At 43.8% G+C, this 16,193-nt stretch overlaps 1 protein-coding gene and 1 pseudogene across 1 annotated transcript; both read right to left on the minus strand.

The window, feature by feature from the left end:
- Positions 1-1,230: 1,230 nt before the first annotated feature.
- On the minus strand, positions 1,231-9,066 carry LOC134862866 (up-regulator of cell proliferation-like; annotated as a pseudogene).
- A 254-nt stretch (positions 9,067-9,320) lies between these two features.
- LOC134863776 (uncharacterized) lies at positions 9,321-10,655 on the minus strand. Its single transcript, XM_063882469.1, has 2 exons — positions 9,541-10,655; positions 9,321-9,427 (listed from the first exon to the last, which is right to left on the minus strand). Exon 1 carries the CDS (start codon positions 10,402-10,404, stop codon positions 9,739-9,741), a length of 666 nt encoding a protein of 221 aa, XP_063738539.1. The 5' UTR covers positions 10,405-10,655; the 3' UTR covers positions 9,321-9,427; positions 9,541-9,738.
- Between the last annotated feature and the right edge of the window lie 5,538 nt (positions 10,656-16,193).

Below are 16,193 nucleotides of genomic sequence, written 5' to 3' on the forward strand. Positions count from 1 at the left end.
AGCTGAATTTCAAATTAATGTAACCTTTCCTGCATTACTTCTTCAATGCTGCACTGTGTCACGTATCTTTACACAGTGGTTGAATATAACTAAGTACCTTTACTCAAGTTCCCTACTGAAGAAATATTTTTACATCATTTTCCTCTAAACCTTAACTCTGTAATTTGTACTTAACTACATTTATTTTAACACTTAAGTACTACTTACTTTTTTACATATAGAAACACATGAGATGCTGTATGATATGATGCAGTATGTTACCCTATATACCCAGTATTTTAGTACTAAAATTGGCTCCACATTAACAAACTACAACATTAAAGTGCTATGAATGTGTGATGATAAATAACAGGATAATAAATGCTATAATTACTTATAATGGAGTATTTTAAAACCATATTATTTCCACTTTTGTTTAAGATGAGGATCTGAATACTTATTCTCACACTATATTTACAGGTAACCCTGAATCTTATTCAGATTTTATGAATAGCATTGTGTTGAGAGCTGTGGCGATAGACGCTGTCCTCTGGGGAATCTTGGGGGGGAGCTCCACATCAGGCAGGCGGATCCAGGGGCCGCGTTCATCTCCGATCAGATGTCCCTGGGGTGCCGGGGTTTCAGAAGTAGGGTCTGAGTTCTGGCGCACCAGCTCTCTAGAGTGGATGGGGCGGGGCGTGGGGTTGAGGGACGGGTCCTGAGTGGGGAATGCGGACATGGTCTTAGTGGGCTGGTCACAGAGGGACTGAGAGCGAGGGACGGGGGCAGCATAGGGCTTCAGAGGGACCAGGTGAGCCATCTGGAACTTTCCCTGTCCCCCTTGGGGTTCAACTGGCCTCTGCATTGGGGGGGTCTGGGCAGACTGGCTCACTCCTAACTGACTGATCGAGTGTAAACATACAAATCGTTTTGTTAAAAGACTTTGTTCAACAGAAACAAATATAGACAAACTTTTTTTTACCAGAAACAGATTTAAATTAGTTTGTAGTAATTATAGTCATTTAAATACCCACAGATAACCCACAGAACATATCGTAAACATCTTTTGTATTTATTCCAATTCTTTTGAAAAGTTATTTTTTTATACAAAATCCATAAAATAGTATTTTGTTTCCTCCATGTTATTCTGGTGGTGGCAGCATACTCAGTTAAATCTGAAAATCTGGATGAAAAACACAGAAATAAACCGATACATTATTGTTACTCAAAGAAATCCAACTGAACTGAAACTGACTTTAAGCATAATCCTTTTATTGGTATATTTGCCTCAACATTGTTTTTCATAGGATCTGAGATCACACATCATAATGTTTGTTGGAATCCATTAGACACATAACTTAATGTTTGTCAGCTTGAATCAGGAACAACATAAAAAGTTAACAAAGATGACATTTTAAAAAACTTTCTTGTGGCTGGATTGACTTTCTGAAAATATCGATACCATGATCCACAGTATTCTCTGCTGTTGGCGTCTTTAGAAAATATTTAACCTACAGAAAAAAGTCAGTTACATCAACATCAACATTTATTATTCACTGACTTAACTTCAAATTAACCAAACAGTAAAGAATATTAAAGAATAGTGAATGTTAGGAAACATCTGTTTCTCATGGTCTTTGTACTTTGAGCTCACAACAAAAGATGCTCTGCAATAAATGTTGAAAAGAAAAGATCATGAAAAGATGAAAAATAATAATAGTAAGTAAAACTTCATTTAATCACATGGTACTACACAGACCCACAACATCATGTTGTCCACTCAGCCTTGTGTTTTTCAAGCAAATGATTTAAAAAGAATGGAATGTTTAAAAGTAAAAATAAAAAGTAAAAGATAAAAATGTCCATAAGAATTAAAACAGTTTGAACATCTGATGACATATTAGGTCTTTACATATTATTCTCGCGGTCTTTGTCAGTAAGTAAAGTTGAATAATAAAACCAAACATGGAAATAGCTGAGTAAGTAATAATAATTTGTAAAAATAAAAGTAAAACATGATCTCATCACTAGTCTTTGTCACATGTGCCCACGTCATCATTTTGAGCACACTGCATTGCGTAGGTTTTAAAAAATATGAATCAAAAATGAATAAAATAACATTTAGAAGTAAAAATGTACATGAAAAGATAAAAATGTCTATAACAGGAAAACATTTTTTTAAAATAGTGATGACATATTAGACAACATCTGTGTCTCTGTTCTAATATTATCATTAACATCAGCTTCTCTTCTTCAGCACAGTCATTATGAAAAGAGCTGCAATCATAAAAAAAAAAAGACTCCCAAGAAATAAAATCAGAGCAAACAAATCTTCTTTCTCATTGTTCATCACATCATTATCTGTCTAAAATAATGAAAATCAAAAGTTCATCATCAACACGATGTGAAAGGATGCCACAGTATTTGCACATGAAGCAAAGCGTCACCAACATGCACTTGAAGTATTTCAACTGAGGCTGAACTATGTACTCTCTCTATGTACAGCATACAAAGTCTATATTTGGCAATAAATGTTGTATAATAATCAAAAGAAAGTAAATACTTGAGTAGGTAATAATACGCAGGGAAAACAGAACACACATGATCTCATCATATGGTCCTTGAAACACATATGCCTACATATTGGCATGCACACAAGGAATGGATACAAATCAATAAAGATTTAAAGAATTGTTCCTCTTTTCCTTCAACAACATTATCATGCATAACAGTCATTGTACATGAGGTCTAATAGAAGATTGATAAAGGAAAATAAAACATTTGTAATCTTAAAAAGATTAAAAAAACTCCTCACATAGCTATCAATCATGGTGTTCACCAGACTGAAGGATGCCGGTAAACATCATGGTGCATTGAACTATCATTTAAAAAGATTGTTCATCTGTTTGGTATTTTTGATCTGGCATTTTCAGTTCCTGATTCTTTTTCGCTTTCTCCCTACATTTGGATATGAACAATCCTCCCATGTTTAAACAGTGTTTTGTTAAACTCATGTTTGTCTGGATGTTTGTTGTTCATTTAATGTTGAAGGCTTCCTTCAGGCCTTTCAGTGCTTGTTCCTTTGTGATGCTCCTCCATGCTCTGGAACATCAGCTGGCTTGGCGTTGTATTCTTGGGCAAAACTGTCATTGTATTTAACCAGGACATACTTCCAGTAGTCAGATGCCTCCCTGGTGTAGTCTGGAGGAATGAGCCAGTCTGGGTAGATTGTGCTATACTCCTTATATGGATGCCACTCTCCATTAGTGTCTGCGCAAATGAATTGACGTTCACCGTGAACATCAGTTGTGCACATTGTTTCCATCAGCTTCTGAGTGTCTATAATCCTGTATCTACCGAGACCTTGTGGCCGATGAACAGCTGCATGATGTTTGATATGTTTTTTGCCTCCGGCTTCACAAGGAACTTTACAAAATGGACATTGTTGTCCACAACCGAACACCCGATTGAAAAGCTCATCCTGTGGTTTGGTTGGAAGTTTGTTCACGGTCTCAGTGATGTCTTCAGACTTTGAGAACTCCTCCTGCAGCTGTTCATCCATTTCTCTCAATGATTTCATGAGGCTCTTTATAAATGGATGGCATGTGCTTTGGATTTGAAACAGGGTGGTTTTTTCAGCCTCTTCTGAAAGCGAGATATCTTTGGTCAGAAATGTCCGTATGTTTTTGATGAGCACTGTGATGCTTTCCTTGTTATCTGGCAGCAGAACACCATCCTCCCCTTTTGAAGCCCTTTCAGTTGCATCTGTTATTTTTTTAACTATGACTTGAAGATTCTGACTTTTCAGTTTGCATAAAGCTTTGTCCTCTGACATTTCATCCAAGATGTGCTGAAATATCAGATTCTTCACATATATTTCATAGTTACAAATGAACTTGACAAAACTCTGAAAGTCTTCCTTTTGCAGCAACTCTTTCTGAATGTTGTACTGGAAAAAGTTGCGGGAACTGTACTCTGCTGAATGGCGGCCTGCCAAAATTGTATCCACAATGTTAGTTCCCAGATGTCTGCTGATGTACTCTTCAACAGCAGGTTTGATACAACGTCTGACAAAATCATTTGCTTTGCGTTGGCAATCATCTCTGTTTTTGTATAGATCGATAAAATCCAACAAGTACTGAGGCTTGTACTTCTCCAGCTGGATTCTGGGATCCCTTCTCGACAAGAAATGTCTGTGCATTTGAAGAAACTCTCTTGAGGCAATGCCACAAATGTGAAGCTTCAGGTCAAACTCAAACTTGGGCTGGAAAGTTTTTCCTTTAAGATAATCATCTACTTTTTCCAAAAGATCCTTTGTAAAAGAGTCATGGTAGTCTGCGTCAGTTTGTGCTTTACCACGTACAGACCGTGTGCAAGACTCAATGACAGTGTCGGCACAACTCTGCAACTCTCTCTTTGAATCATCTTTTGCCCAGAACAATAAACGTTCCACCCTACTTTTTTATGTTCAGGTTTGACCTCAAAGGAACCCTTCCCAATGTCCTTTAGGTCTCTAATGTTCTGTAATTCCTCGTTGAAGTTACGATTTGAGAAATGTATCCTCAACTGTTCAAGGACTTTGTCAGAAATGTTTAGTTCTTTCAGTCCAGACACTTTTACAGTGACTTTTGTCCACATCTGTTGGAAGTCACGTTGCAACTGTTCTTCAGACAGTGTGCGGTGTTTGCGATCACTCAAGAGATTCATTACTTCTTTTTCTATCATTTCTCTGTGTTGGCTTTGAATGTCCTGAGCCTCCTTTGAACTTTTTTTTTCTTCAAGCGCACAATCCAGTGCATTGTTTACTAAATGTTGGAATTCGTCTTTAAGACACTTGATACGATTGATGAAGTCAATTTTGTATTTTTCTATCAGATTTACATGTGCGTCTTTCCTTTTGTAGTATTCCCGAAGTTTCTGCTCCATTTTTGTTTGCCGGTCTTTTATTTTTTCCAACAACTGTGATTTTTTCGAGTCAACCAATATCTTCCAAGTGTCCTCATGAGTTTCATTGTCAGAATTTAAGATCTCTAACTTTGCCCCATCCTGCCAAGAGATTAACTCTTTTTTGAACTCCCATTCCCATTGATTGAACTCCTTGCAAAGGTTGTCATAAGCATGAGCCACAAGAGTGTTTCTGAAACTGAAGATGAAGTTCTCATTTTTGACTGCTTTCCAGAGACTTCTTACCCATTCTAGAAACTCCGGAATCTGTGACACATCATCGGTTTTGCCTTTTTTCACTGTCTCCAAGAGGTTTTTCTTGAAATCTGCTACAGCTTCACTGTAACCTGTGTTCACTGGTGCCATTGGTGGAGTCCCATGCCAGAGTCCGGGGATGTTCCAGTTGTTTTTTGCAATGTCATAGTCCAGCACATCTGTAAATCTCTTTATAGAGGGCTGCTTTTCCATTTCAGCAGCAATTTTAGTCATTTCATTGAGTTGGTCCAAGAGATGTTGTCTCTCCGTCAAGGTCCTTGCATGCGCAGAGACTCCGGCAACATTCTGGTGCACAAAATGACAAATTGGCTTTTTTCCAATTTGCTTCATTCTCAGGAATGCATGGATTGCAATTTGCAGGATATCTTTCATTTCTGTGGAGTTCTCCGATGCGACATTGATAATGGTGACATCACTTAAACCAATGACAAAGGTTGCCAGCTGGTTGTCATGCTCATAACTGTCCTCTAGTTGGGCCAAATGAGGATATTTGAGGCCCTCTGTGTCAATGAGAACTATGAAGTCACAGTTCAGCTGGTGTTGCATATCATCTCCTACTTTGAGGAAGAGCATATAAGCTCCTCTTGTGCACCTGCCGCTGCTGACTGCAAACTGCACACCGAACATGGTGTTGAGGAGTGTTGACTTCCCGGTACTCTGCACACCCAACACAGTCAGTACCAACAGTCTGCTCTTCTCTCCAACCTTCCTGTGTAGCTCCATTAGTACATCTCTCACCCAGTTCTCTGGGATGTTGGAAGCATCTCCATCCAAGAGCTCTAAAGGATATCCATCCAACAGCAGTTCAGCTGCCAAACCTGGGAGACGAGGTATTTCCTCAGCAGGGTTTTGTGACTGCAATGAAAACTCATAGATCAGTCCCATCTCTCTCATGTAATGCTCTATCCCTAATGAGCTTTCCAGCAACTCCTGCTCCAGCTTTGCAATCTCTTTCACATCTTTGTTCTTTTTGTTGCTTTCTTTTGTCCATTTGTGGCGGAGTGAAGATAGTTGATCCCGCGAATGTGCATCCAGTTTGAGTTTCATCCACTTAAGGAACAAATCTCTGCTCTTGCTGTCATTTTTAGGTAACTGTTTAATGAAAGTCTTCATATCATCAGATAGTTTCTGTTTGCCAAGCTTGTCCTTGATTTGTTGTTTTTGTTCCTGTAGTTGAGATTGATGTTCTTCCGGTGCTAAGTTATCAGGCCTCTTTAACCTACATTCCTCTTTCTCTAACTGTGATAACTTTTTCCAGTCAGCGCCTTGCAGAGGAAGCTGTTTGCTCTTGTAGTGTGGTATCTTCCTCACCGCAATTCCTTGAACAATCTTCTCTGATGCTTTATTTTGGTCATCACTTGTGCATTCATCCACAGACAGACCGAAATCAACAGCTTTGTGAAGCATATTTTCAATGCTCATTGTGGGTGTCCGAACTGTTATCTTGTTAATGGCTGCAGAAAGTTTCTCTGAAAACCCTACAGAATTGGCTCTTGGGTCTTTCACTTTCACACTGCTGTTTGGCAAATCTAATTCTTTCGCTGTTTTCCTGACAGACTCCATATCCTCTTTAGCACTTCCATCCTTGCGGTTAACAACCAAGAACAGTTTGGATTTCGCATCTTGAAGAGACGTAAGAATCTCATGCTCCTCTTTTTCAATTTTGTCCAGGAACACGAAGATAGCCGTTGACACTTGAAAAAGAAAAGTGAACTGAGCAAGTGACTCAGAAACGTTTCCTCTCAGATTGGCGAATGCAATTGGATCTGGAAATATTTCAGGATGTTCTCTGCCTCTGGGAAGGTACCAGCACACCTCTGCCAAGCCATTGGAAATGTGTCTTTTAATTGCTCCTCCTTTCATGTCTCTGTGTATGAAGATATTGTGATTCTGCTGGCCAAGGCTGAGTACTTGATTCAAAATCTGGGACTTGGACAAACTACAGTTGTTGAGCCTCACAAAGGAATAGAATGGTATCTTTGCTTGGACGATGCTGTTTTCAACAAAGTCTCTTGAGTCAGACAAATTGTGTGGACACCACTCTTTGACAATGTCCCTCAGAGCCCACAGCATCAGGGTACTCTGACTGTTATTGACATGGGGCATCAGCAGTGGGACAGCAAACTGGCACATTGACATCTTCAGGGCCATTTCCTGTTGCAAGAAGCTGTCAGCACAAAGGAAGAGTGCTGTTATGAGGTCGAGAGGGTTAACCTCATTGTCTGCAGATCCATCTGCAGTGTAAAGGTCCAGTTCAAATGGATCGCTGCTGTCTTCATTATCTTCACTGTTTGATACTTGTGTACAGCCCCTGCATTCTGCATTCATTTTAAATAGTTTTCTGAGAAAGCACCAAGGTATATCCTGTACTGATATGGCAGCTTCTTCATTTATGCTGTTTTTGTTGATCTCCAATAGAGACCGAAGAGTGAGCTTGTTGGGATAATATGTCTCCAGTCCCAATTTAGAGAGAAGGGTGAGAAGAACTGTCAATGACAAAAAGAATATCACTTTTAGACATAAACCACAGACTGCCTCTATTGGATTGTATGGATATGCATGCATGAGTCTATGGTTTACAGGGATAAATGCTGCACATGCTTAGTTACTTTTCGTAAAGTCTTGGAGAATTACATCCTGGAGTAGTGGCTTTGTAACTCTCTGAAACCACAATTTCATTTTCTATATTTGCAGGAATTAATAAACAAGCAAGTTAAAAGCATGTAGATTTTTGAGCTTTTCAAAACGTTTGTAGAATTTTTCCATTTCATTCTTTTTCCCTTGATAGTGTTTTTTTAAAAAGGAGACATTTCTTTAAAGATAAAGATGCCCTGTAGATTTTTAATTTCTTGCATGGTACTGTATGTATGCTCTAGGTCTGACATGTGTTGAAGGCATTTCCTCTTTTAATTAAGATTTTTAAATCCAAATCTCTTTAATATTTTAAAGTTATGGACTGTTTAACATCCATGTTTGAAAGCTTTCAGTTCATTCACAAGTTTTGGCACATCAACATCACCATCTGATCATTGTAACCTGGACTGTGTATTGCATCATCTGTTTATACGTCCCTATAGAACATTGTTCTAACTCTTTCTTGTTTTTGTTCTCGAAGCTACTTTGTTTACCCTCGCTAGCCTGGAGCTTACCTCGCTTCAAGGAGCTGACCTCGGACTGACAGGACTTCTCTGAGCTCTCTGTGGCTGAAACTCGATCCAAACACACCTCCTCTCTATTACTGATGCACCTGATAACTTGAAGTGAACAGACAGAGGCTCAGTCAGTCAGTATCACCATCACCAGGTAATACATAAAAACTACAACTCCTAAGGAACTTAAAAAAAGTGTCTTTATTTTTGAGATCATCGAAACAATGGTGAAATCTGCAAAGTTATTCTAACCAAACAGAATACTGTATAATTGAACATTTAAATGCATTATATTTCACATTGCTTTGTGCTCTGCATTATGAAGTAAACTCTTGAGCAATCTGCCTCACACTCGCAGTAGGCCCTAAGCAACAGGTCTAAAAACATACTCACCTTTTAGTTTACTCTTCTCCTCAAATATTGCAAATGTAAACCCTTACATTTTGAATTTTTCTTTCCATTCTTTCATGAAATTCCCAAACTGGAGATACTGGGTTTGAAGCTGACCAAATTCATCTCCTAAGATTCTGGTATCTGTAAGGAGGTGTTTTGCAATCCCATATTAACAGAATGGGAGGGGGGCGGAGTTCTTTTAAATAAGTGGGATGTTCTAATTTAAGAATTGCTTCACAGTATTTACAGGGTTTTATGTTTTTCTACTCACATTTTGACAATAATTTACTTGTTTTTCCTTTCCTGGATATCTATTACCAGACATTATTTTAAAACGATATTGCTCTAGGTATCTGAAGCACAGATAGACTGGCAGAAGCTTAAACATCCTGTTATACCCATAGATGGTTATTACAAGGTTCCTGATGAAAGTGAAAGTCATGGGGATTTTCCATCAAGTCATGTGATTTCTACGAAACTCAAAGCCTGCAGCAAGTATGAAGCTACCTTCCGTGAGCTGAATAGTGATACAATTGTTGTGATAACGATTCTGAACCCAAGAGCAGACAAGAGACGGTGTTGAATTGATGCAAGAGGGTTTATTGAATGAGGTGGAGGAGCAGGTAGAGGACGCGGAAGCCGGGGGGAGGGTGAGGCAGGCGAGCTGGATTGCGTGATCCGGATAACTGCAGGCAGAGGGAAACAGAGTTAGGTTGTGGTCAAAGGCAACAAGAGACGAGAGTTCGGTAGCGAGGTAACAAGGAAACAAGGTAAACTGGAGCCAGGCACGTATCATTACCACTGTAGAGCGAAGTACGATCTGGCACCGACAGCAGGGAATCCAAGGGTTTATGAAGGGGAGTTGATTGGAGATGACGACCAGGTGAGCATGATTGCAGATGACGGCCAGGTGTGAAGTGAGACAGACAGGGGGAGTGGCAAACCCAGGAGGAGGAAAAACACAGCAGACTGCTGTGACCACAACAGTACCCTCCCCTCAATGGACGCCTCCAGGCGGCCTAGGCCTCTCTGGGTGAGCCAGATGAAAATCCCGGATGAGGGAGGGGTCGAGGATGAGGCCCCGCGAAACCCAGCTCCTTTCCTCTGGCCCATAACCCTCCCAATCCACGAGGTACTGATACCCCCTGCCCCGACGACGAATGTCCAGCAACTGCCGGACGGTGTAATCTGGGTGGTTGTCAGTCAAACGGGGAGGTGGGGGGGGAACGTCCGGGGGGGAGAGGGGACTGGTGGAGACTGGCTTTAAACGAGAGACATGGAAGGTGGGGTGGACGTGCATGGCTGGAGGCAGCTTGAGTGTGACCGCTGAGGGATTGATGACGGAAATAATAGGGAAAGGGCCAACAAAACGAGGGGTTAACTTCTTGGAGCCAGTTTGTAAGGGGAGATCCCTAGAGGACAACCACACCTGTTGACCCACCCGATAGGCAGGAGCGGGAGCCCGGTGGCGATCAGCAATGCGCCGGTTCTGCTCTGCAGAGCGCAGCAGAGCGGTGCGTGCGTCCCTCCACGTCCTGCGACAACGGCGGAGATGGTGCTGGACCGAGGGGACGGAGATGTAATCCTCCTGAGCAGGAAACAAGGGTGGCTGGTATCCCAGGGAGCATTCGAACGGGGACATGCCGGTGGCAGCACAGGACATGGAATTGTGGGCATACTCGATCCAAGAGAGATGGTCGCTCCAAGCCGAGGGGTTGCGCGCAGCCACACAACGCAGCGCGGTTCCGAGGTCCTGATTGGCTCTCTCAGCCTGCCCATTAGTCTGCGGCTGGTACCCTGATGACAGGCTGACAGAGGCCCCCAGCGCTCGGCAGAAGGCCTTCCACACTTGGGAAACGAACTGGGGACCACGGTCGGAGACGAGGTCAGCGGGAATCCCGTGGAGGCGAACGACATGCTGCACAGCAGCTGGGCAGTCTCTGTGGCAGTGGGGAGCTTAGGAAGCGCAATGAAGTGAACCGCCTTCGAAAATCTGTCCACAACGGTGAGTATTACAGTGTGGCCCTTAGAGGGAGGAAGACCAGTCACAAAATCAAGGCCAATGTGGGACCAGGGCCGACCAGGAACAGGAAGAGGGCGTAACAGACCAGCAGGAGGTTGATGGGAGGACTTGGCCCGAGCACACACCGTGCAGGCAAGCACGAATGCCCGGGTGTCAGCGTCCATCGCTGGCCACCAAAAGTACCTCTTCAGGAGGGACAGGGTGCGGCCCACGCCAGGGTGACAGGCAAAGCGCGATGTGTGGCCCCACACCAGAACTTGAGAGCGAACCGAACTGGGGACAAAGAAACGGTTAGGAGGGCCGTTGCCCGGATCTGGTTCGGTGACTTGGGCCTTCCGGATGAGGGACTCTATCTCCCAGGTGACAGCAGCAACCTTGAGGCAGGAAGGAGAGAGGATAGTGTCAGGGGAGGCCGGTGTGTTCATAGTGTTAAACTGACGAGAGAGGGCGTCAGGTTTGACGTTACGGGATCCGGGACGGTAGGTGAGGGAGAAATTAAACCGCCCAAAAAACAGGGACCACCGGGCTTGGCGGGAATTCAAGCGCTTAGCTGTCTGATGTATGACAAATTCTTGTGGTCGGTCCAAACCACGAACGGCTGTTCTGCCCCCTCAAGCCAGTGCCGCCATTCCTCCAATGCCAGTTTCACAGCCAGCAGCTCTCGGTTACCAACATCATAGTTACGTTCAGCAGGTACCAGCCGGCGAGAGAAAAAGGCGCAGGGGTGAATCTTCTCATCAGAAGCTGAGCGCTGGGACAGGACCGCCCCCACCCCCGTGTCAGACGCATCGACCTCCACGATGAACTGCCTGGAGGGGTCAGGTTGGATAAGAATGGGGGCAGACGAGAAAAGTCTCTTAAGACCAGAGAAGGCAGTCTCCGCCTCAGGCGTCCAGGCAAATGGGCGGGCAGGAGAGGTGAGACGGGTGAGAGGTGCTGCAACCCTGCTGTAATCACGGATGAACCTCCGGTAGAAATTGGCAAATCCCAGGAACCGCTGCAGTTTCTTGCGGGAATCGGGAATGGGCCAGTCTGTCACTGCACTGACCTTCTCGGGACAGGTCCTCACTTGCCCGCTCTCAATGATGAACCCAAGGAAGGATACAGAGGTGACACTGAACTCACACTTCTCGGCCTTCACATATAATTTGTTCTCCAACAGCCGCTGAAGAACTTGCCTGACATGCTGGAAGTGTTCCTCCTGGTTGCGAGAAAAAATAAGGATGTCGTCTAAATAGACAAAAACTGAGCGGTTGAGAAAATCCCGGAGGACATCGTTTACCAGGTTCTGGAACACGGCAGGGGCGTTAGTGAGGCCGAAGGGCATGACCAGGTACTCAAAGTGGCCGAGGGGGGTGTTAAAAGCAGTCTTCCACTCATCGCCCTCCCGGATACGCACCAGGTGGTAGGCATTGCGTAGATCCAACTTAGAGAAGACTGTAGCACCCTGCAGCGGCTCAAATGCGGAACTGATGAGGGGCAAGGCATACTTGTTTTTGACTGTAATGTTATTGAGTCCCCTGAAATCAATACATGGACGAAGAGACTTGTCCTTCTTGGCAACAAAAAAAAATCCTGCACCAACAGGAGAAGAGGAGGGTCTCATGAGGCCAGCCGAAAGAGAATCCTTAATATACTTCTCCATGGCCTCCCTCTCAGGACGGGACAAGTTATACAGGCGACTACTGGGCAAAGGGGCGCCGGGGAGGAGATCAATGGCACAGTCATAGGGGCGATGGGGAGGCAGGGTGAGTGCACGACACTTACTAAACACCTCTCCCAGGTCACGATAGATGGGGGGAACCAAGGAGAGGTCGGGGGTTTCCTGGGGCAAGGGGACACCTCCCTCTGTTGGAAACAGGGCAGACTGTAAGCAGGTGGAGTGACAAAAAGTGCTCCAACTCACCACCTTGCCAGAAGACCAGTCAAATTGGGGATTGTGCCGCTTGAGCCAGGGGTGGCCCAGAACCAGGGGAGTAAGGGGAGACAGGATGACGTGAAACTGAAGCATCTCGTGGTGATTACCAGAAACAATTAACTCAAGGGGCTTAGTACAGTGAGTAATAAGGGCCAGGTGGCGGCCATCTAAGGCGTTAGCGTTTAATGGAGAGGGTAATTGTTCCAACTGAATGCCAACCTGAGACGCGAAGCCGGCGTCGATGAAGTTCTCATCCGCTCCCGAATCCACAAGGGCCGATACCGGAAAGGGATGACCGAGGGACAGCAGAGTGGCATCCAGCAGTGAGCGTGCATAGTGAGGAACGGGGACGGAGAGGGCGTGGCTCAGCAGGGCCCCGAGTCTCACTGCCGAGCCCTGTCTTTTGGTAGTGACGGACAGGTGGAGATGAGATGCCCGGGCAGCGCACAGTACAGACACACTCCGGTCTTGATCCGATGACGCCGCTCCGCTTGGGTAAGACGAGTGCGCCCCAGCTGCATGGGCTCCTCTTCAGTGGCTGCATGTGTCACGGGGGCAGAGAGAGCAGCTCTCGGGAAGTGAGGAGAATAGGAAGCAGCGAGTGCCGGGGGTACGGAACTGCCTGTCCTCTCCCTACGCCGCTCGCGTAGACGATTATCCAGCCGGATGGAAAGGGAGATCAGTTCATCGAGAGTGTTAGACTCCTCCCTAGTAGCCAGCTCATCCTTAATTGACTCGCTGAGAGCGGAAAGAAAAAGCCCACATAGTGACCTGTCGTTCCAGCCCGACCTGGCTGCATGGGTCCGGAACTCGACGGAGAACTCAGCTACACTGCGGGAGCTCTGACGAAGGGAAATAAGCCGCTTGGCGGCGTCCCCTCCCTCTACTGGATGATCAAAAACTTTCCTCATTTCGGCTACAAAAAGCTCAAAATTATCGTTGACTGGGGAATCACTGTCCCATAATGCTGAAGCCCACTCTAATGCGTTACCCTTAAGTGACCCCATAATGTAGGCGATCTTAGCCTTTTCAGTGGGATAGGTGAGGGGCTGCTGACTGAAAACTAGTGAACACTGGATCAAAAAGGCTCTGCACATACCCATGTCCCCAGCGTAGCGCTCAGGCGCAGGAATGAGAGGCTCACGAGCTCGTGGCAGGTGTGTCGGGAGAGTGGGGGCCGGCGGAGGTGAAGCTGACGGTGGAGGCGCTGTGGTAAGGGGGGCTAGTAAGTCCAATTGCGCACCCATCTGAGTGACTCGGGTAGCGAGATTCTTAAAGGCTTCCATAGCTTCCCGGAGGGCTTGGCTGTGCTCAGCAACCTGAGTGCCTTGGGCGGCGAGAGCTCCGCGGATGCTGTCAATGTCCGCTGGGTCCATTTTGGCCAGATCGTTCTGTTGTGATAACGATTCTGAACCCAAGAGCAGACAAGAGACGGTGTTGAATTGATGCAAGAGGGTTTATTGAATGAGGTGGAGGAGCAGGTAGAGGACGCGGAAGCCGGGGGGAGGGTGAGGCAGGCGAGCTGGATTGCGTGATCCGGATAACTGCAGGCAGAGGGAAACAGAGTTAGGTTGTGGTCAAAGGCAACAAGAGACGAGAGTTCGGTAGCGAGGTAACAAGGAAACAAGGTAAACTGGAGCCAGGCACGTATCATTACCACTGTAGAGCGAAGTACGATCTGGCACCGACAGCAGGGAATCCAAGGGTTTATGAAGGGGAGTTGATTGGAGATGACGACCAGGTGAGCATGATTGCAGATGACGGCCAGGTGTGAAGTGAGACAGACAGGGGGAGTGGCAAACCCAGGAGGAGGAAAAACACAGCAGACTGCTGTGACCACAACAACAATCAATAGTTGAATCAAGCAAACATTAGCATCCTTCTTTTTATGTTTTAAAGCAAAACACAAAGGAATGTGAAATATAATGCATTCTATTTATTTTATTATACAGATGTGTATTTCATAAAAATAACTTTGCGGGTTTCACCACTTCTGTGAGGAAAAGATAAAAAACGCCCTCTTCTTCCTCCAAATCTGCAGCATTCCACTCTGCAAATTATGTGTTGGTATGTGTGTGTGCTGACAAATAAAAGCTCTGTTCAGCTGGATTCCCCCCCAGCATTAAATACAGTAGCAACAACAAGCAGAGACACACAATCACACAGGAAGTACAGAGGAGATGTCACTAAATCGCTTAAATGCATTTACACTACATATGCATGAATTAAACTTCATAAATATGTACATTTACCACTTTGAGATTTAAAAAAAATGTTAAATAGTGACTTTGGTGAGTTAAAAGGTAGAGAAAAAATCCTGGGTGCTCATTTTTTATTAGCTTATAACCCAGCTATGGTTTATCCAGGCTCAAGCTATTTAAATATTCAATTAGAAAGGACTCAATGAATTAATAATTCGCCCTTCAGGGCAACTGAAAACAAAACAAAACAGACACAAATAAACAAAATGGAAGTGTGACTTTGGTATTGAAATAAAACCACACGAGTTGGATTTCACTACCAAAAGAGCAAAGGAACTTCAATTTAATATAAATCATAGAGGACAAAATAACACGGCACACACAGTATGTTCAATGTTTATTATGATGTGTATATATTCAGAAATTCTGGAAAGAGAAAACAGTGACATAATAAGTAAGAGATTTCCTTATTTCCCTAATTACTTATTACAAATGTGACACATATTATATTATATTGTATATATTATATGATATATATAATATCATATCATATATTATATATATCATATAATATATGTATATATAATATATGTATATGTATATATGATATATATAATATATGATATATATTATATATATCATATATTATATATATCATATATTATATATATCATATAATATATGATATGATATTATATATATCATATATTATATATATCATATATTATATATATCATATAATATATGTATATATAATATATGTATATGTATATGTATATATGATATATATAATATATTATACTGCTGAAACCGGCCTACAGAGCAAGGGTAAAGGTTGCCAAACCGGTTTCAAAACAGGTACGGGTGTGGACAGAGGACAGTACTGCTGCACTTCAAGACTGCTTTGATACGACAGACTGGGACATGTTCAAGCAGGCAGCAACTTACAACCATCACATTAACATACAAGAATACAAAGAGACAGTCACAGGCTACATCACCAAGTGCATTGATGATGTAACCACCACCAGAGCCATCACCATCCGAGACAACCGGAAGCCATGGCTGACAAGGGAGGTCCGCATGCTGCTCAAGGCTCGCGACACCTCCCTCAGAGCTGGAGACCCAGCTGGGCTGAGAGCAGCCAGGGCTGACCTGTGCTGTGGCATCAGGAAAGCTAAACGTCTGTACACCAGGAAAATCACAGGACATTTCTCACGGAGCCTGTGGCAGGGTATTAGGACCATAACGGACTACAAACAACCACCGCAGACCTGTGACAGTCACACCTCCCTGCTCAACAACCTCAA

Source organism: Eleginops maclovinus, chromosome 4, assembly GCF_036324505.1.
Source record: "Eleginops maclovinus isolate JMC-PN-2008 ecotype Puerto Natales chromosome 4, JC_Emac_rtc_rv5, whole genome shotgun sequence".
NCBI classification, from domain to species: domain Eukaryota; kingdom Metazoa; phylum Chordata; class Actinopteri; order Perciformes; family Eleginopidae; genus Eleginops; species Eleginops maclovinus.

What these genes read in the sequence shown, in the direction of transcription:
- LOC134863776 (XM_063882469.1), bottom strand. Translation starts at nt 10,404, where the DNA reads ATGTCCTGTGCTGCCACCGGCATGTCCCCGTTCGAATGCTCCCTGGGA.